Raw genomic sequence first — 27,283 nt, 5'->3', positions numbered from 1 at the left:
ATTTTTTAAAAAGAAGTAAAAAAAAAACACATAAATGTGTAAGTGCGTGTGCATTTATGATTATGACCATGGAAAGTATGAACAATTATGCCAGTTGCTAACATGTTACCCATAGGTGGGAGGTTTATGTATGAGAGAGGAAGAGAGGAAGGGGAAAGACAGGTGGAAAATAAAAGGAAATAAAATATAGCCCAGTTATTTTACATTGTGTTTGTGTAACTGTGGCTGTGCATGTGCATGAAAAAAAGTTATATCTATGGGAAATAACCTATATGTTCATGCTATGTTATGTGATAAAAAGGAAGCTGCAGGTTGACATACATTATTTGTGTATATTTCAATGAAAACAAAAAATGAAGAAGTGTATATCCTAAGATATGTTGATAAAGATATGGAAGGACATACCTGTTGGTTATATCCTTTCTTTCCTCAGTACTTGAAGGGGACTTGTTGGGTACTTAAAATGAGTAGGGTTAGAGGTGAGGTAAGGGTGGAAGTTTAGTTTTTTCTTCATGCATTATTTTTTTTTTCATTTGGTACAAAAAGTCAGTGTACTTTGTAATTTGAAAGACAGCAAAGAAAAAAAATGTCTCTCTTTAAGGCTTCCAATTCTGGTCATTTAATAATGGCAATGTGGGTGAAATTTGGGAATGAAATAATTCTCTTCATGTGCAAATTAAAAGGTTAATGGGACAAAAAGACTGCAAAAGTGATTAACAAATGGCAGAAGTATTCAGATTTTATTGTTTTTGGCCAAAGGTTAAAACAAAATTTTACTGAGACTTCTATTTAATAGAAATACTGAAAAGGAGAGTTGGTAAAGTTTCTCCCAGTGTGAAGCAAAACAACAGGAAATAAAGAAACCTTGAAGAACAGTTCTAAATTAAAGGGTAATAGCTTAGTGTTCAACAGATAAAATTTGCGTTTCCTGATAATTGTGGTGACAGTTATTTTGCTAGTGGCAAATATCACAGTGGTTAAAGGCAACAGCTTTATTTAGAGGCACTTAACTACCCATGGAACTTCAATTTTTCCATGTGATAGAGAATTTTGATAAAGGTAACTGTTGTCATAGATGTATTGTGAAGATTAAATGGATTAAAAATTTAAGGTGCTAAGAAGAAGAGAGCCTAACACAATAATTGCTTTGTGTTACTAGCTGTATGAATCTAAAGCTCTAGTTTTGAATAAAACACTTTTTCATAAAACTGAATTATGGTTGATTTTTAATGTTGTGTTAATTACTGCTGTATAGCAAAGTGATTCAGTTGTATATATAATATTCTTTCCATTGTGGTTTATTATAGAATACTGAATATAGTTCTCTGTGCTATATAGTAGGACCTTATTGTTTATCCATTCTATATATAAAAGCTTGCATCTGCTAACCTTATGCATCTATTAAGTTGCAAAGCCTGTGTTCTTAACCATTAAACCTTATGTGTAGCTGTTTGGAGGAAAGCAAATCCTTCTAAGTCCTTTTAAGTTATATATTTTACGTGAATGCTCTCTCTTCAAGTAATAGGCCCCAAACCTTACTTTTCTAACCCACAAGTTTGGAGAGAGGATGTATCAGTAGATCTGCAAACAGTATCAGCTGTACCTCACCGTCTCTGTGTGATGAGAAGTAAAAGTACAACTCTGGGTTATTTGAGGTTTTCCTAAGTAACAGCATTAGTGAAAACATGTGTTTGAATAGTTTCCAGAGTTGTCTAGAATTATTTTCCAGTTTAAAGATGCCTGCTAACAGAGCTAGTTTTTAGATTCTTTTAACTAATTTTTTTTTCTCCTCTTTGAAATGACCCTCTTACTTCTCACTCATCAACAATTTCTGTTACCTGTATTTGAAATCAATATTATTTCATCATTTTGAACCCTTTTTCATCCTAAATTGAAGTCACAGTTTATTTTTGTTAGGAGTCACCTTGGGGCTCAGAGAACATAGTGTATAATAAAGAACTACAGAACTCAGTTCAGTTCAGTCGCTCAGTCGTGTCCAACTCTTTGCGACCCCATGAATTGCAGCACGCCAGGTCTCCCCGTCCATCACCAACTCCCGGAGTTCACTCAGACTCACGTCCAATGAGTCAGTGATGCCATCCAGCCATCTCATCTTCTGTCGTCCCCTTCTCCTCCTGCCCCCAATCCCTCCCAGCATCAGAGTCTTTTCCAATGAGTCAACTCTTCACATGAGGTGGCCAAAGTACTGGAGTTTCAGCTTTAGCATCATTCCTTCCAAAGAACACCCAGAACTGATCTCCTTTAGAATGGACTGGTTGGATCTCCTTGCAGTCCAAGGGACTCTCAAGAGTCTTCTCCAACACCACAGTTCAAAAGCATCAGTTCTTCGGTGCTCAGCTTTCTTCACAGTCCAACTCTTATATCCATACATGACTACTGGAAAAACCATAGTCTTGACTAGATGGACCTTTGTTGGCAAAGTAATGTCTCTGCTTTTGAATATGCTATCTAGGTTGATCATAACTTTTCTTCCAAGGATTAAGCATCTTTTAATTTCATGGCTGCAGTCACCATCTGCAGTGATCTTGGAGCCCCCAAAAATAAAGTCTGACACTGTTTCCACTGTTTCCTCATCTGTTTGCCATGAAGTGATGCCATGATCTTAGTTTTCTGAATGATGAGCTTTAAGCCTACTTTTTCACTCTCCTCTTTCACTTTCATCAAGAGGCTTTTTAGTTCCTCTTCACTTTCTGCCATAAGGGTGGTATCATCTACATATCTGAGGTTATTGATATTTCTCCTGGCAATCTTGAATTCCAGCTTGTACTTCTTCCAGTCCAGCGTTTCTCATGATGTACTCTGCATAGAAGTTAAATAAGCAGGGTGACAATATACAGCCTTGATGTACTCCTTTTCCTATTTGGAACCAGTCTGTTGTTCCATGTCCAGTTCTAACTGTTGCTTCCTGACCTGCATATAGGTTTCTTAAGAGACCAGTCAGGTGGTCTGGTATTCCCATCTCTTTCAGAATTTTCCACAGTTTATTGTGATCCACACAGTCAAAGGCTTTGGCATAGTCAATAAAGCAGAAATAGATGTTTTTCTGGAACTCTCTTGCTTTTTCGATGATCCAGCGGATGTTGGCAGTTTGATCTCTGGTTCCTCTGCCTTTTCTAAAACTACCAAAAAGAAGCAAACAACAACAACAAAAATCTAACAGTGAAAATTTTCTTTAGGAAAATACAGAGCAACCTTTAGTTTTGGACCTTAGTCATCATGAAATCAGAGACATAAATCCAGAGACTTAGTTGATTCTAACCGGTTTTAGGAAGGGTATGTCTGATAAATGTTGCTGTTATCAGGGAATTCCATTCCTTGAGATTTATCTTGTGGATCTTTTTTGAAAATAGAGTTTATTTGTTAAAGCAATTTTAGGTTTACAGAAAAATTGAGCACAGAAATTCCATATACCTCCTTCCTCCCACCAGGTGGCGCTAGTGGCAAAGCTCCTGCCTGCCAATGCAGGAAACACGAGAGACGCAGGTTCAATCCCTGCATCAGGAAGATCCCCTGGAGGTGGCATGGCAACCCACTCCAGTATTCCTGCCTGGAGAATTCCATGGACAGAGGAGTCTGGCGGGCTACAGTCCATGGGGTCACAAAGACTCAGACACGACTAATCGACTAACACTTTCACTTTTCATACACAATTATAGTATCATATGTAGAGGAGTTTCACTGCCTTAAAAATCCTCTGCATCCCACCTATCATCTGTCCTTCCCTGAACTCCTGGCAACTACTGATTTTTTCTTTAACTGTCTCTATAGTTTTACCTTTTCCAGCATGTCATGTAGCTGGACTCATACAGTGTGTAGCCTTTTCAGATTGGCTTCTTTCACTTAGTAAGGTGCATTTAAGGTGCCTTCATGTTTTTTCATGCCTTAATAGTCCATTTCTTTTTAGTACTGAATAATATCCCATGTTCTGGACTTACCACAGTTTAGACATTCACCTATTGAAGGACATCTTGGTTACTTCCACATTTTGACAGTTTTGAAGAAAGCTTCTATAAATATCTGTGTGCATGTTTTTGTGTGTATATAAGTTTTCATCCTCTTTGGGTAAATACCAGGGAGTGCGATTGCCTCACTGTATGGTAAGAGTAATATGTTTAGTCTTGTTTAAGAAAAAAAACTGGTGTAATGTCTTCCAAAGTGGCTGTACCATTCTGCATTCCCATCATCAATGAATGAGAGTTCCTATTGCTTCATCTCCTTGTAAGCATTTGGTGTTGTCAGTGTGTTAGATTTTGGCCATTCGTATAGGTGTATGGTGGTATCTCCTTGTTTTCATTTGCAATGGTAATGACATGATACTGAACACCAAAAATTCTGGTTCCTGGATTCAGTTGCCCCTGTGAAATACGTTTCAGCTTGAGCTTCAGGTATTGTGAGTCCCAATTCAGCAGCATCCAGTGGGCTGTCCCCAATCTAGTGAATGCTTAAAAAGACTGGAAGTTCTGTGTCACATGAAATTAATTTGTCTATCAAATGTGTTCTTGTACTTATATTCCAGAAAAAAAAGTTACATTGCCCGTCTCTCCTCCTGAACTGGATCTTCTAGATCATTAGGTTTTAATCCTCTAAATAAGATTGCCCTTTGGTGATTATTTTAGCCTTCGAACTGTTTTTGATATTCATATTGAGCTGTTCCCATATGCTTCATTATAATAACCATGGTGAGAGTGAACCACGATGTCATCTGGTTCTGTTGTGCTCTGTTTAAGAATTTATGATGAGCTAAGCCTCACGGTTCATAAAGAATGGACTCTTAACAGTTTCCCCCAATTCCATGTTTGGAGCCTACCAGTTTTGCTTGTTCACACCTTTTACTGTTGAGAGGAAATGGCATCTTCAAAACTGTTTTTCATAAAACCTCCGGGTGATTATTTGAATTTGGATGAAGACATGGGCAAAGTAGCATTCTCCTGTCTTCTTTCATAATCCACTGAGCTCATTCTGCCCTGCCGTGTGAGCGGTGAGAAATAAATAACACTAGATGTGGCCTTGCTCTGTCTGCACCTCTGTTCCCACTTTCTGCTGGAGCACTGGAAAGAAAGGTTGAGTTTTGTGAATGTTTCCAACTAGTAAATGGATGGCTGCCAACTCAAATGTTCTGATCAAGAGAAATGATTCCTCTGTCTTCAGTCCCTGAGAATTTAACCCAGACAGATGTCAGGAGGCACAGAGAATTCTGCCCAATTTTCAGCTTTGCGAATATAGAACTGAATGCATGGAGAATACAGAGCTGGGAGGGAGACTGGGAAAGGTGGTGGGAATGGTATAACGTCTAGATCTTTCACCTCTACTTGGGTCATTATGGCCCTATGCCTGAATATTAGAAGCACTAAAAAACAAAATGCAAATAGTTCACTGATCAAGAAGCATGACTGCAGCTGCTGAAACAGAATAGTGTAGTGTAATCTTAGGTCAGCAACTCCTATCTTCGTGCTCATGGTCCCTAGTTACATGTATTATCTCACTTGATCTTCACAACAAACCTGTGATATAGACACAAAATATCCAATTTACCAGGAAAAAAAAAAGTTTAAAGTTTAAATTGTTCAAGATCACACAGCTATTATTAACCATAAGAACCATGTTCCAGTTTGGAACTGTATCAGGAGATTCATAGAATTTAAGGGAAAGTAGAAAAATGGGCTGCAAACCATGGGGCCTTAAGTTGCAGGGAGGCCAGGTAAAGCCATATCACAGAACAGTCTAGTTTGAGTACTGTGCTTGGTACTTCAGATGCAGTACTGTTGGACTCACGATGCCAACAAGGAGACTTGATTAACTCTTTCTTTGCTTTTGGGTCATTCTTTGAAATTTTAAGTTTTGCGAGCCTCATTTCACATGTTCACATTCTATCCTCCAGGAGATGGAGAGAATTATCTGGCCTATTTGACTTCTGTTGGGAGGGTTGGGTCCTGCTTCCCATGAAAACTGAAACAGTTTCCTCCCAGATCAGAAGAGTATTCGGATGCTGAGCAGCAGCAGTGCAAAGGGTAAATGCCCATCATACCAGCTGTGTATGCAGATGTCATGTGGCATTCTGCTGAGGACTGGTTCAACGGAAAGTTATGCCTTCCCCATAAGCAAGGCTGTTTTGTCCTGAGCCTGGGGTCTGCCTGACAGTCCAATAGGACTTTCAGGCACTACCTAAAGTATAGGGGTTTTCCTGGGAGAGCCTCTAGTTGTTTCTGATTCACTAAAACTACAGAAATGAGTGAGAGCAGAAGCAGTCAGCTGTTAGAATCAGTCTGAAGAGGTAGCATGTAGAAAAGGGTCCCACAGGGAAAACCCTCCCTAATTTCTGGGCTTAACTGACCCTCATTGTAGTGTCTTGAGACCCTGAATTTGTGTGATATGTTCCTGGGCAAAATTTCATTGTACTTTTACCTGATTAACCATATTAAAGGTTTTTTTTTTTTTTTTTTGTAATGGGAAGGAAAAAGAATTCATGTACATGGTTTTCCTTCACTAATTTGCTTGCATGTCTTTGCCCTTCTCCTGGACTCTTTTCCCCTAAAGATTAGGGACCATATCAGTTTTGCATCTTAAATATCTAGCCTTGTGCCCAGCATACAATAAGCACTTTTAAAAATAATTGACTTACTGAACAAATGAATTTTCCTTAACAGTCTTTTTTTTTTGAAACTGAATTGATTCTCATAAAACAGTGGGGAATTTATAGTCATGGATGTTGAAACATTTCATAATATAAAAGGCTGCTTTGGAAGGTAGGACCAGAGTGACATGCACTCTGTTTTTATTGTTACAGGTGTTCCAGGACTTGGGGACTGAAGTACTGTCTGGAGCTGCCAAAGGCTACAACATATGCCTTTTTGCCTATGGGCAGACAGGCTCTGGGAAGACGTACACCATGCTGGGCACCCCTGTGAGTGTTGAGATGTGATGTCTTCTTCTTTTTTTTTTTTTTTAATGTTTTATTTTTTATTTTATTTTTTTTTTAAATTTTAAAATCTTTAATTCTTACATGCGTCAAACCTGAATGTTGCATTGTCCTTGCCACTGAGAGAGGATGTGAGTTTCATAGTCAGTTGGCTTCAGTCAGATTTAAAGGTTCTGTTTTCTGTTAAGAATACATTTCTTAGCAACTTAATTGACAGGTAAACTTCGAATAATTAGCTCCTCTTTATTACACCCTGAAGAACCTTAGAATTTTACAACTCTCTTTGATGAAACAGACCTTGTCAGTCCTTCTGAATTTCTCATATTTCTCAGATCATTTCAAGTTCATCACTTGTAGGTTTTTAACGCCTCTGGTGTAGACAAGTCCCAGACTGCCTTAAGTGCTGGCTAAGGCCATGTGAATATGGGGCTGTGTGTGTGTTAAATCTGAGTGTTAGAAAGAAGTGGGAGAAACAACCACTGGGATGGGAACTTTCAAAAGTGTGTAGGATTTATGAGAGCCTTCTTTTATCATGGAAAATTAGGAGGATAGAGTTCCTTCAGAATACTTCTTTGTTTTAGGCTTAGAAGAACCCTGGTGAGATGAATTGGTGGGGCAGGTGATAAATAACACCACTTAAGGACATTTTTCTAGGATATTATTTCTCCTTAAAGATTGTCCCTGATGCCATGGGCCCAGATCATTGCTTAACTAATCTTCAGTGTGATGTCTTGAGACCTTAAAGGTTCATGTTTGGTGTGATTTCATATATTTTAAATTAAAAGAAGAAAAGACTCAGTAATCCAGGGGTATAAAGCCATTAACCGGAGTACAAGTTAGCACTGAATCCAATATGAAGAAATAAGTCACTTCTCTCTAAATGTGTGTTTTGAACATGCATGTACTCTGGTTCTCCTGTGTATGGGGGGATAGGAGATAGGGTTCTGGGAGGCAACACTGTGGTAAAGTGGGATAAGCCCACTTTACCACAAGAAGGATGTCACCTCTTCGGCATAAAAGCAGGTACCTGGGTTTGTTAGCTTCTCCTCTCTTCCTTCTTATGGTGGTGATATGCCCTTCATCTGATACTTTCCACCTGTTTGTTTCTGAGATCACTGGCAAATAGAGTCTTCCACATACCCTTGGGGATACTGCCTGAAGTGAAGAGGCAAGAGCGAGAACACTATCCTTGCTGAGCGTGGGTCCTGGGTGTTGGGGGAGAGCATCAGCATGAGTGGACAGTAATGCTTTCTTCTCTTCTCCAGGCCTCTGTTGGGCTGACACCACGGATATGTGAGGTATAGACTCTCTTTTGACTGGATCCTCTCAAAGTAGGTCTTCCTTGTACATCCCCTTCAGTGAAACTACAACCCTTTGGTTTATGCAGGGTCTCTTCATCAGGAAGGAAAATTGTGCCCCACTGCCTGCCTCCTGTAGTATAAAAGTAAGGTAAGAACCTGCTGGGCTCTGCAGCCTGAACTGTTTCTATGTCCACTCCAGAGCTGTCCTCTCTGCTTCCAGAGTTACCCAGAGGAATGGGGAAAAGTCACAGCAGAAATACCGTACAGCGCTTGTCACATGAATGTGCAGGAGTGTTGTAGGAAACTTAGTTTCTACCCTCAGGCTTAACACGTTAGTGTCTCCTGTGGACCCACTTCCGTTGGCTGGCTGGTTTCCCTTCCTTCATTTTCTGTTCAGTTTCATACTAGCTTCTGGAATTTCTCTTCCAGCCCCTTCCTGGGTTGTTCTCCAGGTTAGTAGTTCCCAAGCTCTTGTGTGGTGGGTGTGGGCGCATGCATAGTCAGATCCGACTCTGTGACCCCATGGACTATAGCCTGCCAGGCTCCTCTGTCCATGAAATTGTCCAGGCAAGAATACTGGAAACTCTAGTACCCAGACTAGTGCTGGCTACCTCCAGTGTGACGTTACCAATTGCCATTCATTTTCTGTATTCTTTTTTTTTTTGGTGTTTAATGTCCTTGTTTAAAAACATGAGACATAATTCACATATCATAAAATTCACACTTTTAAAGTATATAGTTCAGTGACTTTTTTTTTTTAGTATTTACAAGACTGTTTAACCATCATCACTATTTAATTCCATAACGTTTTCATTGCTATAAAAAGAATAAATGTCCTTTTTAAAAATTAAATGGTTGTGAACATTATTTTTACATTTTTAAATGTGTAAAGTAAAATTTTGCAGTATATATTAAGTGTTTTATTGTCCATGAAATCTGGGAACCACTATTCTAAGAGCTATCTGGGGGTTCCTATGTTTGAATTTGAAATGATTAAGAAGGGAAAATTTATAAGGAGTGTATGCAGAGAGCAGCTTTGAGCTGGAGCCTTTTTTCTGATTGCTGGCTCCACAGGCAAGTATCCATGGTCCAGTGAGGAAAACCTTTCTGTGAGAAGTGTGCTTTCTTATTTAACAAAATATTTACTGATTTTAATTAAGAATTGTAGCTGTTTTATTATTTTTAAAAGTATAAAATGCCAGTAGATACCAATAAGACATAGCATGTCTTAAACAGAATCCTAGCGTATAAGATAGGTGAAAGGAGAATTGTGCAACTTAAATCAGAAGTGGGAAGCAGAACCCTTCTCAGTTAGCTTCCCTTATTGCTCAGCAGTGGTCCTTGAGATGGCTTCTATGAATAATAGAGCTCAAAGATCAAATTTGCAAACCACTTCAAGAAACATGCTTGTAAGACTGTATGCACCAGGGAACTGATAAAGGCACAGGCTGATGGCAGCCTAAACCCATCCTCAGATAGCCTCTTGAAAGCTAAACTTGAATCAGCACTCATAATGTAAACCTGAGACCGGGGTAATGGCAGCCAGCGCTAAAAACCCTGTGTACCCATGTAGAAGAGACTCAAGGGGGAAGCCTGAAGTGACCAACGTCTCAAGAGGATCAGAGATACTCTGAACAAGAACTAGGACCTTCTGATTCTTGGCTTAGTGTTTTCCCACATCTTTTCAAAATCTAATTTTATGCCTTTTTCTCTGTGTCTCTAGCTTCCTGGAAATCTATAATGAACGGGTGCGGGATCTGCTAAAGCAGTCTGATCAAAAAAAGACCTATAATCTGCGGGTCAGGGAGCACCCAGAGATGGGGCCGTATGTACAAGGTGAGCCACTATGGTCCTGGAAGTCAGAGACCAAACCAAAACCTGGGAAGCTCTCCTGATGGTCACTGATTCATTCAACAGACTTGTAGTGAATACTTATTGTGTGCCAGCTACTGGTATGAGATGCCCAGTAGGTACCAATAAATAGAAAAGACAGGCAAGCTGACTCTGTTGTGGGGCATAATGTCAGCCAACAAGCACTAATCACAGCTGTGATAAAGGCTAATAAAAAAATAGATATAGTGATGAAAAAGAGCATCTTCGTGGGGTGGTCAGGAAAAGCTTCCTTGAGGAGGGTGGTAACATTTTAAGCTGGACCCGGAGGGGCACAGGAGCCAGTCATGTGAAAAATAGCATGGCAAGGGGAAGAGTGTTTCAGGTGAAGGGAATGGCATGGGCCAGAGCCCTGCATGAAGGGGTTGGCTTGGTGATTTCAAGGAGCTGGTGTGTCTAGAGCATGGTGAGCGAGAGGTAAGTGGCATGGAATAGCCTTGGGTCTGTGGTGCCGGGTCCAGTGGGCCTGGGACGGATTCCTTGGTCAGCCAGACTGTTTTTGGGGTACTTCCTGTTCCAGAGATGGTGAGAGTCAAGGTCGTGGGGAGATACCAGACATGGAGCAGGGTCTACACTGCTTTCTCATCAGACATTGGTATTTAATGTTTGCTTCCATCTGTCTTCTTCCATTAGCCTAGGTCTTGCTGTTGGGTGCTTTTGTCAGGGAAGCTTTCACTCTCTCGGGCCACTCTTAATAAATAACATGAATTTTATGTTCCTCTTTTCTCCACAATATGCTATTAATATCCCCACAGGCAGAGGGACAGAAAAGATCAAGAGCTGGTCTCTTCTCTGATTAGAGCATGGCCAATGGATGACTCAGTAGGTGTGCCAGTCACAAATTCTGCTGCCTGAGTCTTTCCCCAAATGTTTCATCCTAATTGGTAGCTGGAAACAGTGGTTAAAAAATACCACTTACTTTGCCGGGAACCAGTTGGAGTTTCCTCTGTAAACCTCTGTGTATACACATTTCTCTGTAAAGCAATACTTGGAAGGCAGACCAGGAGTGGTTGTAGTAGTGCCACAGTTTCTCATCTTTTTGTTTATTTTTATCTTAATGTGTTTTTGTGCGTAAATATGGGAGTAGAGAGTAACTAGAGGAGACCTCAGATGTAGTTCTAATGTCTTCACTGCACAGAAGATGATATGAAGTCTGGAAGAAGTTAAGGGACGTTCCTAAAGTTCCATAGCTACGTGGGGCAGGGTTGGAACTGGAAACCTTGTCTAGGACTGGAAGAGAAGAATGGGACAGAATCCTGTACATGGATCATAGGAAACCTATGAACATAGGTTCCTGATTGGCGTAGTACCTGAAACCGTGAGAATTCATGCAAGGTGGTACAACTTGGATCATACACCCAAGGTCGGTGACAGGATCAGGACTTAAATCTAATGGCTGTTTGGATTAAGTGAATGCTGTTGGCTCTTTGTTCATGGAGTGAACCCTTGTGGGGAGGGAGGAGGCTTGGTGCTTGGTAGGAAATATTTCTAAACAAGCAAAAAGTCTCTTAGGTCCTTTGGATTACATGTTTCTTAAAGGCAGTATGAACTTTTTCGATCATTACAAATATAGGTGGACATTTCTCTTATTTCTTAGTGAAGGAGCCATGAGCTCAAATAGTATAGAACCAGCCTTGGAAAACAAGACCCTGAATAGTCACACTTAACAATGTTATTTCCATTACTACCCTCTGATGGCATTATAGCAAAGTTTTTTTTTTTTTAATGTTTGCTTTCTTTATTCATTTATTTTCATTGTCTGCCTGTCTGTCTGTATTTCTCCATCTTTGGGCTCACACATTTTGTGAACATGATTCCAATGCTGAAAGTGATTTATGCTTTGAAACCAATCTATAGGAATTTATTAAGTACCTGCTAGATGCCTATTCTATTCAGGGTGCCATGGGAAATATGAAAATACAAGAACTTTTAATTTTAATGTAAAGAATTTATAGTTCTAGTTCAGAACCATAAGCTGGAACTTGATAGCTGCCTAAATCCAAGGAAAGATAAGGAGTAACCTCTTATTTTTCATTAAAAAGTCCATTAATTAGATGACAGGTTAAGTTGAAATCTGAAATGTACAGAGCCCTGTCCAAAGGATACATAAGAGCCCAGTGGTTACTGGGTCTAAAGGGATAATAAGTGAGGCAAAGACAGTATCATATTTTTGCTTTGGCCTTTGTCTTAATATACAGAGATGGGTACAAAGCAGGAGGTTGTTGGAAATGAGTAGTTGGGACTCTGAAAAAAATTGTTTGTATTTTCTTTGTATTCAGTCTGCACATAACAGGAGTATTCTTGTTTTTGTTTTTTTAATTCTTACACCTTTTTATTCCTTGTCTTTCTACACCAACTAGAACCCTGTTAAAATGGTAACAATATTTAGTTTTGTCCCCAGGGTAAAACTTCAACATTTTACTATGATGTTTGCAATAGCATGCATGTGTCCTCAGTCATTTCTAACTCTTTGCAACCCCATGGACTGTAGCCCACCAGGCTCCTCTATCCATGGGATTTCCCAGGCAGGAATATTGTAGTGGGTTGCCATTTCCTTCTCCAGGGGATCTTCCTGACCCAGGGATTGAACCTGCGTTCTCTTGCATCTCCTGCATTGGCAGGCAGATTCTTTACCACTGTGCCACTGGGGAAGGCCATTTTCAATACCATGTGTTGTTAATAGATACTCTTATCATACACTTCTCAGACTGTCTAGGGGGAAGGACCAGTTTTTGTGTTTGTTTTTTTTTTAAATTCCTATCCATGGCAAACCAATACTTTGATAAAATGAAGAAGAATTACTAGAGAAGTAAAAGACATGTTAATTATAAGCCCAATTCTTCTTTATTTGATTTAAAAGATATACAGTCTGTCATATTGTAAAGGTTTCAAACGCTTTCAATTTCTGTACCTATCTCATCACATGTCAATAACAGTTTGAGAGCTGACTCCAGTCTCTGCAGCCACTTTGAGAAGCATTACCTTAGCAGGTTAAGGGAATTCTCTCTTTATCTTATTTTCTAAAAGTTTTTATTTTTTAATTTTGAAGCAAACTTTTGAAAAAGTTGCTAGCATAAAGAACTTTTTTACTTGAACCATATGAGAGTAAATTGCCAACCTAATGACCCATATACCCTGATTATTTTAGGGTATTTTTATTTCAAACAAGAAGTACTCCTGTGTAGTTACAACAAGAAATCCACATCAGGAAATTAACTTTGATGCATTACTACCATCTGATCCTTAACGCCCATTTACATTTCACAAATTGTCCCGGTGATTGTCCCTTTGAATCCAGAGTTGCCTTTGGTTAGTGTCTCTCTCTAGTGTTCTCCAGCTGGAAAGGTTCCTTGGTCTCACTTGACTTCATGAACTTGACACCATTAAGTGGTGCATAATTTTGATATGTCCATTATTCATTATTTTTAATTTCCTCAGCTAAGGTCATATCTGCCAGGCCTCTTTACTCTGAAATTGCTGTTTTCCTTTTGTAGTCAATAAGTGTTTATTGGTTGTAGAACTGTAAAGTTGTGTGTGTCTTATCCTCATCTAACTTTCAGTTCATTTATTAACTTATTTATGTTGGCATAGACTCATGTTTCCTATTGTATTAAATGAGCCACCTTCTGTTACTATTATTTTTTATTTTGATGCTCCAATTATCCCAGATTTAGCCAATGGAATCCCCTTCAAGTGTGTTCATTTGACTGTTTGTCATATCACCATCATTCTTTGAGCACTTCCTTGCTTTCTGACAGGAGGTATTCCAGGCTCATCTACTTTCCCTGCCTCAGTCTTTGAACCAGCCATTTCTCCTAGGATCCCTGGTTCTTTTTTTTTGGAAGTATAGTTGATTTGCAATGTTGTGTTAATTTCTGCTATACAGATAGGCATTACTTCTAGCATTATTCTAACATTGCTTTTATCCCACTCTTTCCTGTGGAATTCCAGTTACAGGTTTATTAGACCTATTCCTTATATATTTTATGATTCTTACCCTTTCTTCTATATTTTGCATCTTTTGGCTCTCTATGCTTTATTTTGGTTATATGATTTTGACCTATGTTTCACCTGTATCTAACCTGGTGTTAAACTTACACATTGAGTTCTTATTTTCACTTATAGTAATTTTCACTTCCTAAATCTACATTTGATCTTTTTGTTATAGTTTCCAGTTTTCTCTGAAATTTTATAATCTTGTTTTTAGTCCCTTAAAATAGTAAGCAGAGTTACTTTAAAGTTACTATAATTCCAGGATCTGGATCTGTTTTAGGTCTCTTTAGATAGTCTGTGTAATTTTTGCTGATTTTCACTTATGTTGTCAGATCTACTTATGTGCTGGTATGTTACAGTTTTGTGCCAGACAATATTTGCTAAATTGCTTGTGGAAATAATTGAGAGGCCAGAACAATAATATTTCCTGGCGGAGAAGATTCATGTTTACCTGTGGCAGGTTCCTGCACAAACATGCTAGGAATCCAGAATCAACTCAGTCCAGGTGAAGTACTAAGAATGTCCAAAGTTGAGCTGAGGTCCCTTCAGAAAATATTTACTTCAAATTCAAACTTATTCCTGTGTTTTAGCCCTTTAAGTTTCCAACTCAGAGAGGTGGGGTGCCATAGGGCCCACCTGGGCCCTGGACTGTAGTCTGTGACTCTGTATCTGTGAGGTTGTCAAGAGAACTGCTGTCAGCCACTTCTCAAGATATGGGAAATGCTCTCGGAGGGATAATGTCTGCAAATGCTGGCCTGATGTCTCTGGGCTTCCATCCTTCCCCAATATGTGGCCTGAAAAAATGTCACTATCTGGTCATCCCTCTGTGCCCTCACATTGATGTCGTTTATATTCTGTCCAACTGTTTCTAACAGTCTTTGGCAGAAGTGTTAGTTTATATTATCTAATTTGCCATTACTGAAAATGGAAGGTCTCTATCTTTGATTAAATTTTTAAAATTCTTTTTCTTATAGAGAATTTTGAACATTTTGAACAAAAATAGACTAGTGTAATGAACCCCATGTTCACAATAACCCATAACCCAATGAAGTGAAGTGAAATCGCTCAGTCATGTCCGACTCTTCGCGACCCCATGAACAGTAGCCTGCACCAGGCTCCTCTGTCCATGGGATTTTCTAGGCAAGAGTACTGGAGTGGGTTGCCATTTCTGCCTTATCTACATTCCCGTCCACAGTCTATATTATTTTGAGGCAAATTCCAGATATCAATTCATGTATAAATATTTTAATATGTAGCCCTAAGAGATAAGAAAAATTTTTGAAAGAAATTGCACTCACAAATTATTATCACATCTAAATAATAGTAATAATTCCTTAAGATAAAAAAATCCAGTCAGTGTTCAAGTTAACTATGTTAAATTTTAGTGTAATTGTATTCAGCTATGAGCCTGTGAAGATACTTTGGTTCCTGAATCTCTAATAAAGAGATCCTCCAGCACAGTTGTGAAGGCCTTTTTTGACTTGGTGGGTAACCAGCCATAAAGATTTACTTCTGTGCCCTTAAGCGCCTCCTTACCTTTTATCTAAAGCTGCCCATTCTCCAGTGGCTAAATTCAAGTCTCGCTTCTTCCATGGAGCTTCCCTGACTTTTCCTCTGACTTCCTCAGCATTTATTATCTTACTCCTCCTGTGGCACTTGGCCACATTATCTTGTATGATTTCTCATGACTGTAAACTGTGGGAGGATAAGGACACGTGTACTGTGTTTTGTATGTCAAATTGAGTCCACCATTTTGTGGGGCATTTAGGCCCTATCTACCTCAGAAATTTGATGAGGGCCAAATGAAGTAATTCATGAGAACTTTTCTTATAACTTAAATATAGCACAATTCTAAGGATTTTTTTAAACTTTTAATTTTGTATTGGGGTATAGCTGATAACCCACAATGTTGTGATAGTTTCAGGTGAGTAGCAAAGAGACTCAGCCATACGTGTATCCATTCTCCCCCAAACTCCCCTCCCATCCACATAACACTGAGCAGAGTTCCATGTGCTATACAGTAGGCCCATGTTGGTTATCCATTTTAAGTATAGCTATGAGTACATGTCCCTTCCAAACTCCCTAACTTTCCCTTTCCCTCATCCTTCCCTCTGGCAACCATAGGTTCGTTCCCAAAGTCCATGAGTCTGTTTGTAAGGAATTATTATTATTATTTTTGTTGTTAGCATAACCACTATATGAATTCTAGACTATAATCTCTGGGAGCATAGAGACTGATGTTTCCAGAGAGACTGTCACAGTGCCTGACAGTAAGCTTCCAGTAAATATTTGTTGATTTAATCCATTATCTGAATGAATTAAGTTGTTCGTCAATTCTTGTCTGCCAACTAATATGAAATAGGATAATAAATTTAATTACCTACAAGAAAAGGTTAAACTTTGCCAAAAAATTTTATTTAATCTCTTTTTTCCTCCTCACAAATCTGATAGGTTTATCTCAACACGTAGTTACCAACTATAAGCAAGTAATTCAACTCTTGGAGGAGGGAATAGCAAACAGGTAACAGGTTTGTTTGTCCCTGTCATTCTTTCAGTCTCATTCTTCTTTCCTGTGTTCTCACTGCCCTTTTACAGTATAGGTTCTCTCTGCAGCTCCCCACATTCACAATCAGGAGGCCTTTGTCAGAACGAAAATGTACCCAGGGGAGGGGGACATGGCTTAGTGCTCTTCTCACTGGTGGTGAAGCTGGAGTTTGTCTTGGATATAGTAATATTAGGTAGTAAGCCCAGAGAATTACCCTATGTTTTATCTTATAATACACAATTTCTGCTGTTTTTATCAAAGAAATGATTCTTGCCTGCATTGTCCTCTCCTTGATAGAGATGATATAGTACAATATAGTTAAAAATTTTTCAGAAAACCATTTTTTCTTCCAGAAAAGTTTTGCTATTGAGTTTTGTTATTGAGTCACTAAGTCGTGTCCAACTCTTTTGCAGCCCCATGTCTCCTCTGTCCATGGGATTTCTCAGGCAAGAATACTGGAGTGGGTTGCCATTTCCTTCTCCAGAGGATATTCCCGACCCATGTCTCTTGCCTGTCCTGCATTGGCAGGTGGATTCTTTACCACTGTGCCATCTGGGAAGCTTGTAAAGTTTACTCAAAAAGACTTTAGAATCAGCTATGAAATACTAGGTGCTGTAGACTCTCCTAAAAGCTATTGTAAATTATGATAATACTCTATATTTTTAGTTACTATGGAATACCCACAATGTTATTAATATATGCCCCCCAAATAGCCTTTTTCACCTGAAAAAAAATACTGAGGAAATTGGAGTCTTCTATGTCCCCTGTTAATAACATGTCTGAGTTAATTGAACATAAAGGAAAAGATTTAAATTTAAACTTCTGTTCCTTGGTTTTCATAGAACTATCCTGGAAGCACTTACTTCCTATCTTCAGGGTACCCTGAGTTCCTTGATTGTTAAGTGTCAGGCTTCACCTTGTCCTTTTTAATCCTTCAATTGACCAGCCTCTAGATTTTAACTCTTCAGTTCAGCAACTTCTCTGAGAACAGAAGTCAGTGAGTTGGTCTTAAACTGAAGCCATATTGACTGACTTAGATTTAGATAAAGAGAGGACTCTTCAGACTTTAAAGGTCAGCATTGAAGTGAATCTCTCAGGGAGACTGTGCATTCTTCACCTGGCTTAAGCGTGATGTTCATGTAATTCAAGATCTCAGTTTTAAAGCCCTTTCTGGCACCATGAGATTAATATTCTTAATAATGACTTACTTTCACTGTCTTTGAGTCTTCTTTTCCAACAAGTTCTCCATATCTACTTGTCTAATTTAAATGGGTCTGTTTTAGGGATATTCTTCCAGGTTGATGACTCTCTAGTATCACACCTTTCCATTCTGAATTTTAACTTCTATTGCTTAAAATAAGTTCTAATTGTGGTTTAGTATGAAGTTATACTCACTGTTGTTCTCAGATATCAGTACCTGGAACACTGCTTCTGCTCTCTTGGGACCATTCTCCTAACTATAAAAGACTAAATACTGGTGTTTTGTGATCCTCACTTGTGAACCTCAGCACTAACATTTTTTCTTGTGTTCCCCATGGATCCTTAAGGATCCACCATGCATAAGCAATCTTGTCCTAATTTTCTTCCCTTGTGTACACAGAATCACAGCAGCAACCCATGTTCATGAAGCCAGCAGCAGATCCCATGCCATCTTCACTATCTACTATACACAGGTTGGTTACCACTTAAATGTTTGCTGAGATTTCTTCCTTTCATTGTTCCTTTTGACTAATTTTCCATCTTCCTGTTTTTCTTTCTTTCTACCCTTCCCTTTATAGGTCCTCTGATATGACCTAATATTATAAGTAGGACCTACACACAATCTACTAAGCTGCTCACCCAGAAGGGGTAGAGGCATTTCATAAGACTAACCAAGTATCTTTGATTTACATTTTGCTTTTAACATTTCAAAGCACTTTCATATCCATATGATCAGTCTGGGCATTTAAAATAAAAAGCAATATTGAAATGAAAATATACATTAAAAAGTAGAAGATTCATTTTTATTATGATGGAGTGAGGAGATTAACAAATCCTATCCCCCCAAAGCAACAATAAACCTAGACAAAATTGTCAAAATAAGTATTTCAGAATAGATCAAAGCCATATAAACGGAGAAGCATATATTCAGGAGAGCTACTGAATTTCTGGTAAGAGTACAAATGCATGACATGTTCCCTTGGGCTGCTCCCATCCCCACCCACACCCCGATCTCTGTCAGTGAGGAAGTTCAGTCAGAGAAGGGCAGATGGTGGAAGCCAGCAGCTCAGTTGCTGCCACTGCTTGAGGGGTTCACTTGATTGGGAGCATTGTCAGTTAAAGTGGGTGATCTTGGTGGCAAGCTAACAAGGAGATCAGTGGCTCCATTAACCTGAGATTGTAGATCTGCTTCAGGCAAGAAGTGAACTGGAAAATTATCTGGAGGTTTAACTGGGAATTCTGGGAGATGATATGGCCATAGGGAGCTTGATAAGATCTTCACATATCCTGGGTTGAATGGAAGCTGTACACATATGCATCAGAGACTATGTGCCCATACAGCCCTGACTGACAGAATCTGCATGTATGTGCAGAAGAGACACAAGAGGGCCCTGTTGGCTAGTGATTGCTGGAGTAAACTTAAAATGGCCAGAATTTTTAGTGAATTTCCCAGCTCACACATAGATCCATCAGCAGAGAATAAAAGTCCTGTTGGCTCAAGGTGTTTAATTGCAATTTCTGACCAGTCTTTGGCTGAACATTAAGGTATGCAGACACAGGTGGCCCCCTAGAATCCAAGCCTAAAATTAAAAACAACTAAAGGAAAAAAGCTGAATAGAGACCTCTTTGGCTGCATGTTGTAGAGGAGTCAGATATTAGAGCTTTAGTCCAGGGAGGTTACCAGACAGACAAAGCAACAATCACTATCACCTTCAACAGGAAAAAGATCAGAATCTAGGGTTGTTATGGTGTTATCTAAAATGTCTGGTATTCAACCAAAAATTAAGACATGTAAAAACAAATAAGAAAATGCAGCCCACACCTAAGGAAAATAAAACAATCACTAGAAACTGCCTCAAGTACTCCACTTGTTGGATTTAGCATACAAAGACTTCCAGGCAGCTAACATAATATGTCCAAAGAGCTGAAGGAAACCATGTTGTAAAGAATTAAAGGAAAACATGATGATATGACTCAAGGGAATTTCAATAAAATGATATAAGTTATTTTAAAGGGGGCAATTCTGGAAATGTATAATAACAGAAATGAAAAATTCACTAATGGGACTCGAGTCAATTTGAAATGTCAGAAGAATTAATGAAGTTGAAGATAAAACAATAGAAATCATCCAGTTTGAAGAAGAGCAATTGAAGAAAAATGAACAGAGCTGCACAGACCTGTCGGATATCAGGTGTGTCAGCATAAGTGTAATGGGAATCCTAGAAAGAAAGAGAAAATAGGCATAAGAAAAATTTAAAAATAATGGTGGCCAAAACCAATCACCAAACGTGTTGAAAATCATTAATGTATATTTTATTAAAAAGTTAACCAAACTGGATCATAGACACTAATGTGCAACCTAAAACATTCAACTTGTATAACAGAAAAATAACATGGGCGAACCTTGTGACCTTGGACTAGGCAAAGATATTTTTAGAAATGACACTATAAATATAAACTGAACAAAAGAACAAGTTGCAATTTGGAATGGGTCAAAATTTAAAAATTCTGATCTTCAAAAGATAGTATTAAGTAAATGAAAAGCCACAGATAGGGAGAATTTATTTGTAAAATGTATGTCAAATAAAAGGCTTGTATCCAGAATAGATCCAAAACTCTCTAAACTCAGTAACAGTAAAACAACTCAAAAAGGTGGGCAGAAATTTTGAACTGATACTTAAGAAAATATACAGATGACAAGCACTTGAAAAGATGCAGACATCATTAATTATTAGAGGAATGCAAGTTAACATCAAATAGCTATCACTGCCCACCTTTTAAAATGGCTGAAATTAAAAAGAATGATTATACTAAATACTGGCAAGATGTGTAGGAATTGGAGTTCTCATACATTATTGTACTGGTGGGAATGTAAAATGGTACAACAACTTTGAAAAAGAATTAGTTTCTGAAAAAATTAAACACATACCTACCATATGATTCAGCCATTGCACTCCTATGTATTTTCTCAAGAGAAAAGAAATCATATGTCCATAGACAGACTTATACACAAATATTCACAGCAGCTTTGTTAGTAATTGTTCAAAACTGGAAACCCAAATGTTCATTAAGAGGTGAATGGATGAACAAACCATGGTATATTCATACAGCTGATACTATTAATACTCAACCATAAAATTGAGCTGTTTGACATGTACTTCAATATGAATAAATCTATAAATAATTATGCACAATGAAAGAAGCCAGACATTGTATGATTCTGTTTGTGTGAAATATCCTCAGAAGACAGATTTATAGGTAGAAAAATTGAGTGTTGGTCTGGGGCTGGAGATGACAATGGAGATTAATTGCAAACAGACTTGAGGGAATTTGGGAAGTTACTGGAAATGTTTTAAAACTGGATTTTGGTGATGGATGCACAACATTAAAATAAAGCAACAAAAATCCCATATTAAAAAAAGCCAGCGTGGTTTTGCTCTTGAGGACTGGATGCCCCTGCTTAAAACACAGAGAGAATCCTGCCCAGCAGATTAATAACATGCTGTGACTTAGGCTGTGTTCTGCTGCTGCTGCTGCTAAGTCACTTCATTCGTGTTTGACTTAGTGCGACCCCATAAATGGCAGCCCACCAGGCTCCTCTGTCCCTGGGATTCTCCAGGGAAGAATACTGGAGTGGGTTGCCATTCCCTTCTCTAAGGGATCTTCCCAACCCAGGGATCAAACCCAGGTCTCCTGCATTGCAGGCAGACTCTTTACTGTCTGAGCCATCAGGGAAGCCCGTGACAGGTGAACAAGAAGCAAACCCATCAGGCCCCCCTGCCCACCACACCGCCACCTGCTGTGGATCTCCACTGATGAGTTAGAGCCTCCCAGAGCAGAGTTGAGCATTTACCTGGTAAATTGTGCTCAGGAAACTTTGTGGGGGGTGGGGAGGAGGTTGCCTACCTACTCTATGGAAGTTTTGCTCATATTTTTAATGAAGGAAGAACCCAGGGCTTACTGATTGTACCTGTCAGATATTGAGAGCTCATCTGGTTCAGAGGATGTTAGAATACAGATTTCTTGAGTGAATTGGCTAAAAATCCAACACAATGGAGTATTACTCAGCCATTAAAAAGAATACATTTGAATCAGTTCTAATGAGATGGATGAAACTGGAGCTGATTATACAGAGTGAAGTAAGCCAGAAAAAAACACCAATACAGTATACTAACACATATATATGGAATTTAGAAAGATGGTAATGATGACCCTGTATGCGAGAGAGCAAAAGAGACACAGATGTGTAGAGCAGACTTTTGGACTCTGAGGGAGAGGGAGAGGGTGGGATGATTTGGGAGAATGGCATTGAAGCATGTATACTATCATGTAAGAAACGAAGTGCCAGTCTATGTTCGATGCAGGATACAGCATGCTTGGGGCTGGTGCACGGGGATGACCCAGAGAGATGTTATGGGGAGGGAGGTGGGAGGAGGGGTTCATGTTTGGGAACGCATGTACACCCGTGGTGGATTCATGTCAATGTATGGCAAAACCAATACAGTATTGTAAAATAAAGTAAAAATAAAAAATAAAAAAAAACAAATATCATCTTGGTTAGGAGGGTGTCTGTGGGGAAAACAACAATATGTCGTTCCAAATGATACTGTTTAAATCTATTTCATCCCTCAGGCATTCCTGGAGAACAACCTCCCCTCTGAAATCGCTAGCAAGATCAACCTTGTGGACCTAGCAGGCAGGTAATTAGGATCTCAAAACCAGGTGGAATTATTTCCTTGACAATGACCCTGTTCTTGCCCATTTTACAAGGAATAAACTTTTCCCCACCTTTTACACATTTCAATCATCCTGAGAAAATTACAAAAGAAAGAAATTGAATGCTAGGTTAAAAAATTACAGTTTTCTAGGGCTGAGAAGTTCTGTGTTAGGGGCTCTCAATCTTAGCTGCCCATTGAAGTCACCTAGACCTTTCAGAGGTCCCAGTGCCTAGGCTGCACCTCAGATGAAATAAATGTGAGACTATTAGTGGAGTCAAGGGGAGTGATGCGGTGTGTCGCCAAGATTGAAAACTGGTGCTTGAAGTACAGGTGACTGAACACACTTTTCCCCTTTAACCTCGTATTGATTTTATGCAGCTCTACACATCGCTTCAGAAAAAAGAAAAGCTTTAAAAAACATTGTGGTATTGGGGATAAGATACTGCCTTTTTTAAAAGTATTAGATGAAAGCATGAATTTTACTCATTTACATATCTGGAAAGAAGAAAATTTCAGGAATAATGTCAGAAAAAAGTGTAACATGAAATAAGGCAAATTTTCTTATTTTAAGACTGTTAAATAATTAATATGGTACAGTGCTCCCTTAAAAGCTTAAGTGCTTTCTGAAAGAAACTGTATCAGCCAACTGGAAGTGTGAATTTTTAATATTTCCCATTTACTTGAATAAGGAATTTGAAACTGTTAATGACCCAGATACCATAAAGCCATTAATATGTGAAATTAAAACAGTAAAGAAAAGGGGAATGGTATATAACAGAAAGCTATATTGGTATCATTACAGTAAATGAGTATTACTTTTGGCTCAAAGTTCTCTGACAGCCAAATGTAATGAATTATTTGATTTTTATTGCCTGAGATATAGAAGGATGACAGTTCATGACATGACGGTAACATTATTTCTGGAACTTATTATGTGGATATATTATATATATAATTTATATTATATGGATATATTATATTATATGGGCATATTATATTTATTATATGGATCTTTTACATGAAGAGCAACACAATGGATAGTGTTTTTCAGCGGTGTTAAAAAGATAGTGTCTTCTTGTTTGCTTCTGTTTCTGTTTTCATCGACTGTGTTTTAGTGAAAGAGCAGATCCCAGTTACTGTAAGGACCGGATTGCTGAAGGAGCCAATATCAACAAGTCTCTTGTGACTCTGGGGATCGTCATCTCCACCTTAGGTATTTTGCCAGTAACCTGGAGGACCAGAGTGGGAGGGAGACTTTGGAAAACAATTCACATGTTTTTCATTTTGTCAAAATAGGGTAGGTACTTAAAAGGTTCTCTTTGATAAAGTTTACCTTCTGGTTTGGGGCATGAAAAATTGATATTTATCGTTTTCGATTACAGCATTACCATCATCCTACCACTCTCATTCCAAAAAGAGAGACTGAGAAATTACGTGTCTTAAATATTCCATTGCTTGAGTCTAGGGTCTAATTCAGGGCTCACATTTAAAGCCTCCTGACATAGACAGAAAGGGATTAGGGAGTATGATGTCTGTGTTCTCCAGCCATTGGTTTGTTTTATTGCATTTGTTTCATAATTCCTTTTTTTATCTTCCACTTTTATTATTGTCTTTTAAGCCCAGAACTCTCAGGTATTCAACAACTGCCAGAGCCTCAACAGTGCAGCACGCGATGGTGGTGACAGCGGGCTCCCTAGCTCTCCTTCCGGGACCAGCAGTGGAGTGGGACCCTCCCGGAGGCAGTCATATATCCCCTACCGGGACTCAGTGTTGACCTGGCTGCTGAAGGACAGCCTCGGAGGCAACTCCAGAACCATCATGGTTGCCAGTGAGTGGGCTGTGGAGTTGGTTCTGTGTTAGGACTGGTGCTCTGCCTCAGAGAAAGGGCCATGGCTGCCCATTTCATCAAGGGTCTTATTCAGCCTGGATGATAGCAGCAAGGCCAGTGATCATGGGCTGGGTGGGAAGGGCTCGGTGTGTGTTTTAACTTTCTGCTTCTACCCCAGCCATTTCTCCTGCACACACTAGCTACAGTGAGACCATGAGTACACTGAGATATGCATCCAATGCCAAAAACATCATCAACAAACCGAGGGTAAATGAGGTGAGACCTCCCTCTGAAGTCCTGATTTCCTATAGCTCACCAGTTTTCACCAAGTTCTCCTGTTTTCTTCTCATTTATTTCTTTCTCCTTGTACTCACCCCAGTGGCCAGACTTGTTCTCCAAGTGATGAGGGAGCAAAATTCTTTCTTTTCTCATATCCCGACTGGCTTCATCCAGTTGCCTTTTAAAATAATTTATTTTAGGTGTTTCCCTATGGCCATTGATCTTAAGATGCCTGGTACACTATTGCCACTAGAGGAAAGATCGCTTAGGAGTGTTTGTGTTTACTGCCTTTATTCTGAGTTCATGTTGCTTTGTGCCTTTTTTCATATGCAAATTGCAGTGACATCTCTGTTTTGGGCTAAAAGTGGCATATGAGGAATTTTTTAGCCTTTAAAGCTGAATTAATGATGAGAATATTTTAAAAGTTCCTCATTTGCTTTGCAGTTTTGGTAAAAAATTCCAGGGCAGGGATTACAAATGAGTGGCCCATGTATAGCTCATCTATGGACTGTTTTAAAGGGCAATTTATCAATAATTAGGTGCTAAATTTAGTCACACATAATACTGGAAGATTAACAGCTAATACTGGAAGATTAGCATACTCTGATGTTCGTATTACCTGCCTAATGTCCTGCTTTAAGGCAATGATTCTGAAACTTCAGTCTGTATCAGAATCACTTGGACGGTTTGTTAAACCAGCCTGGAAGACTTTATGATTTAGTAGGTGTTGGGGCATTGTAGGGAATGGGAGTCCACAGGTTTTGTATTTCTCACTAGCTCTTAGGTGAAGCTCCTAATGGTCCTGGGACTACACTTTGAAAAGACTGCCCTAGAAATTACTCCAAAGGAATGATCTGCTTCTTCCAAGCTCATTGCGAGTAGCACCTCATGGCCATTTGGGCCTTCATATCAGTCAGTGGTGACCGAGTTCTCTCTGTGTTTCAGGATGCAAATGTGAAGTTGATCAGAGAACTCAGGGAGGAGATTGGGAGACTGAAAGCCATGCTGCTGAGCTTTGAGCTGGTATGTGGGCATCAGGAGTTGTCTGTCCTCAGGAGACCCTTCTCTTCTGCAGAGGATCTGAGCCCTGCTGCATTCTGTATTCTCAATCAAGTGATGCTTGAAGAGCAGAGTGGGAGCAGAGACAGGACAGGAGTTCTGATTACCTGTGTAGTTTCAGAAGGGATGGACACCCTTTTACTCTATTATCTTTGCTGTCCAGAGGGCATCAGCCTGTATGACCCTTGTTCTGTATGTGGGCAGATAAGGGGTATGAGAAAAAATTACCAGAAAAATTTACCAGAAAAAATTACCTCGAATTCTCCTTCTTTGATTATCACTCTGAGCCTAATACTTAGCCTTCTGATTTGGTTCTGATTTTAACAATAAGGCCTTTCCTTTATCTGTACCTTTCCTTCCTAAGAGTAAGGGTGGGGCCCATGAAGCACATCTCTCTCTTTGAACAGAGAAACTTCCATTCATTGAATGAGGGAAAGGATGAAAACCTGAAGGAGCTGATTCTCCAAAATGAATTGAAGGTGGGTATGTTGGGGCGCTCTGTTGTGCTTCGCTTCACCTTGGGAACAGTTCTGACCTCCCTCCATCATTCCTGGGCCAGGACTGCTCCCTCATCAGGACAGAGAGGTTCTATATGGAGAAAACTTTTATCTCCATTGAGCCTTGAGTTCGGGGATGTTTGTCTTACGCCTGCTGATTGGCTTTCTGACTCTCCTTTCTTCTCTCAGGGGATCATGATAACTCCTTTCAGACAGTACAGTAGCCTAGAAAAAAATTATTTTCCGGTAAATAAGTAAATCAACTAAATGACAGGTATTCACTGAGCACCAAATAGGTGTTCCCCGTGATGCTGCAGGAGACACAGAGAAGTCCCTGCCCTCAGGTGGCTTGCAGTCTAGTTGGAAGCACATTTAGAGAATGATTCAATGCTGAATGTACGTGAGTTAGATGGAAAGAGCTTCAGAAGGAAGAAATCATGGTGGCTTGGAACTTTCATTGACAGCTTCAGTGCTGGAGTAGGAAGGCAGAGACTTTGAACTAGACTTTGGAGGATGGATAGGGTCTGTTAGATAAGGAGATGGGCTGAGGTGTCAGGGTAAGGGAGGGATGAGAGAGGCAAAGCCACAGAAGTGAGAGAAGAGCTGGTGTGAGAGACCATGTGGACACGTGCAGTGTGAGGACCTTGGAGCCAGCCAGGATACATGCTCCTGGTAGAGGCACTGAGGGGAGGAGAGGGCTGGTTTAGGAGCTGTGTACTTGACATAAGCAGGTTACTCACAGCTTCTTGAACCAAGCTGGTGACATGATAAAGGAGGATATAGGGAGAATTAATATGACAGTTGCATGTAGGATGGATTGAGGCCTGGAAACAGACCAACAAGGAAAGAGACTGTTTTTGTGACCCTATGAGGGTGAGTATATTTGGGGAGATTGAATCAAGTGGTAATTCCTGGAGACATTTAAAAGGAAGAAGGGGTAGGCATTATTTGGTGACAGGTTGGATTTAGGTCTTGTAAATGAAAGTCCCCATTTCTAGTGTTCCACTGCATCATCCTTGTATGTTATTACAGTATT

The 27,283-nt window shown here is 39.4% G+C and overlaps 1 protein-coding gene across 5 annotated transcripts in view; it reads left to right on the top strand.

Annotated features, from left to right (window-relative positions):
- Nucleotides 1-27,283, top strand: part of STARD9 (StAR related lipid transfer domain containing 9) — a 123,731-nt gene that overhangs the window by 48,767 nt on the left and 47,681 nt on the right. For 4 of the 5 annotated variants that reach the window (XM_018054388.1, XM_018054386.1, XM_018054385.1 and 1 more), the window contains exons 4-15: nt 6,806-6,922; nt 8,203-8,235; nt 8,325-8,386; nt 9,962-10,074; nt 16,573-16,642; nt 18,267-18,339; nt 22,499-22,566; nt 23,700-23,797; nt 24,203-24,412; nt 24,591-24,688; nt 25,637-25,714; nt 26,158-26,229. In XM_018054388.1, the coding sequence (XP_017909877.1) occupies nt 6,806-6,922; nt 8,203-8,235; nt 8,325-8,386; nt 9,962-10,074; nt 16,573-16,642; nt 18,267-18,339; nt 22,499-22,566; nt 23,700-23,797; nt 24,203-24,412; nt 24,591-24,688; nt 25,637-25,714; nt 26,158-26,229 (1,092 nt within the window). The remainder of the gene's footprint in view (nt 1-6,805; nt 6,923-8,202; nt 8,236-8,324; nt 8,387-9,961; nt 10,075-16,572; nt 16,643-18,266; nt 18,340-22,498; nt 22,567-23,699; nt 23,798-24,202; nt 24,413-24,590; nt 24,689-25,636; nt 25,715-26,157; nt 26,230-27,283) is intronic. The other variant, XM_018054387.1, reaches the window with a different exon arrangement.

This window comes from Capra hircus, chromosome 10 (assembly GCF_001704415.2).
Source record: "Capra hircus breed San Clemente chromosome 10, ASM170441v1, whole genome shotgun sequence".
NCBI classification, from domain to species: Eukaryota; Metazoa; Chordata; class Mammalia; order Artiodactyla; family Bovidae; genus Capra; species Capra hircus.
This window is presented reverse-complemented; position numbering and strand designations above follow the sequence as displayed.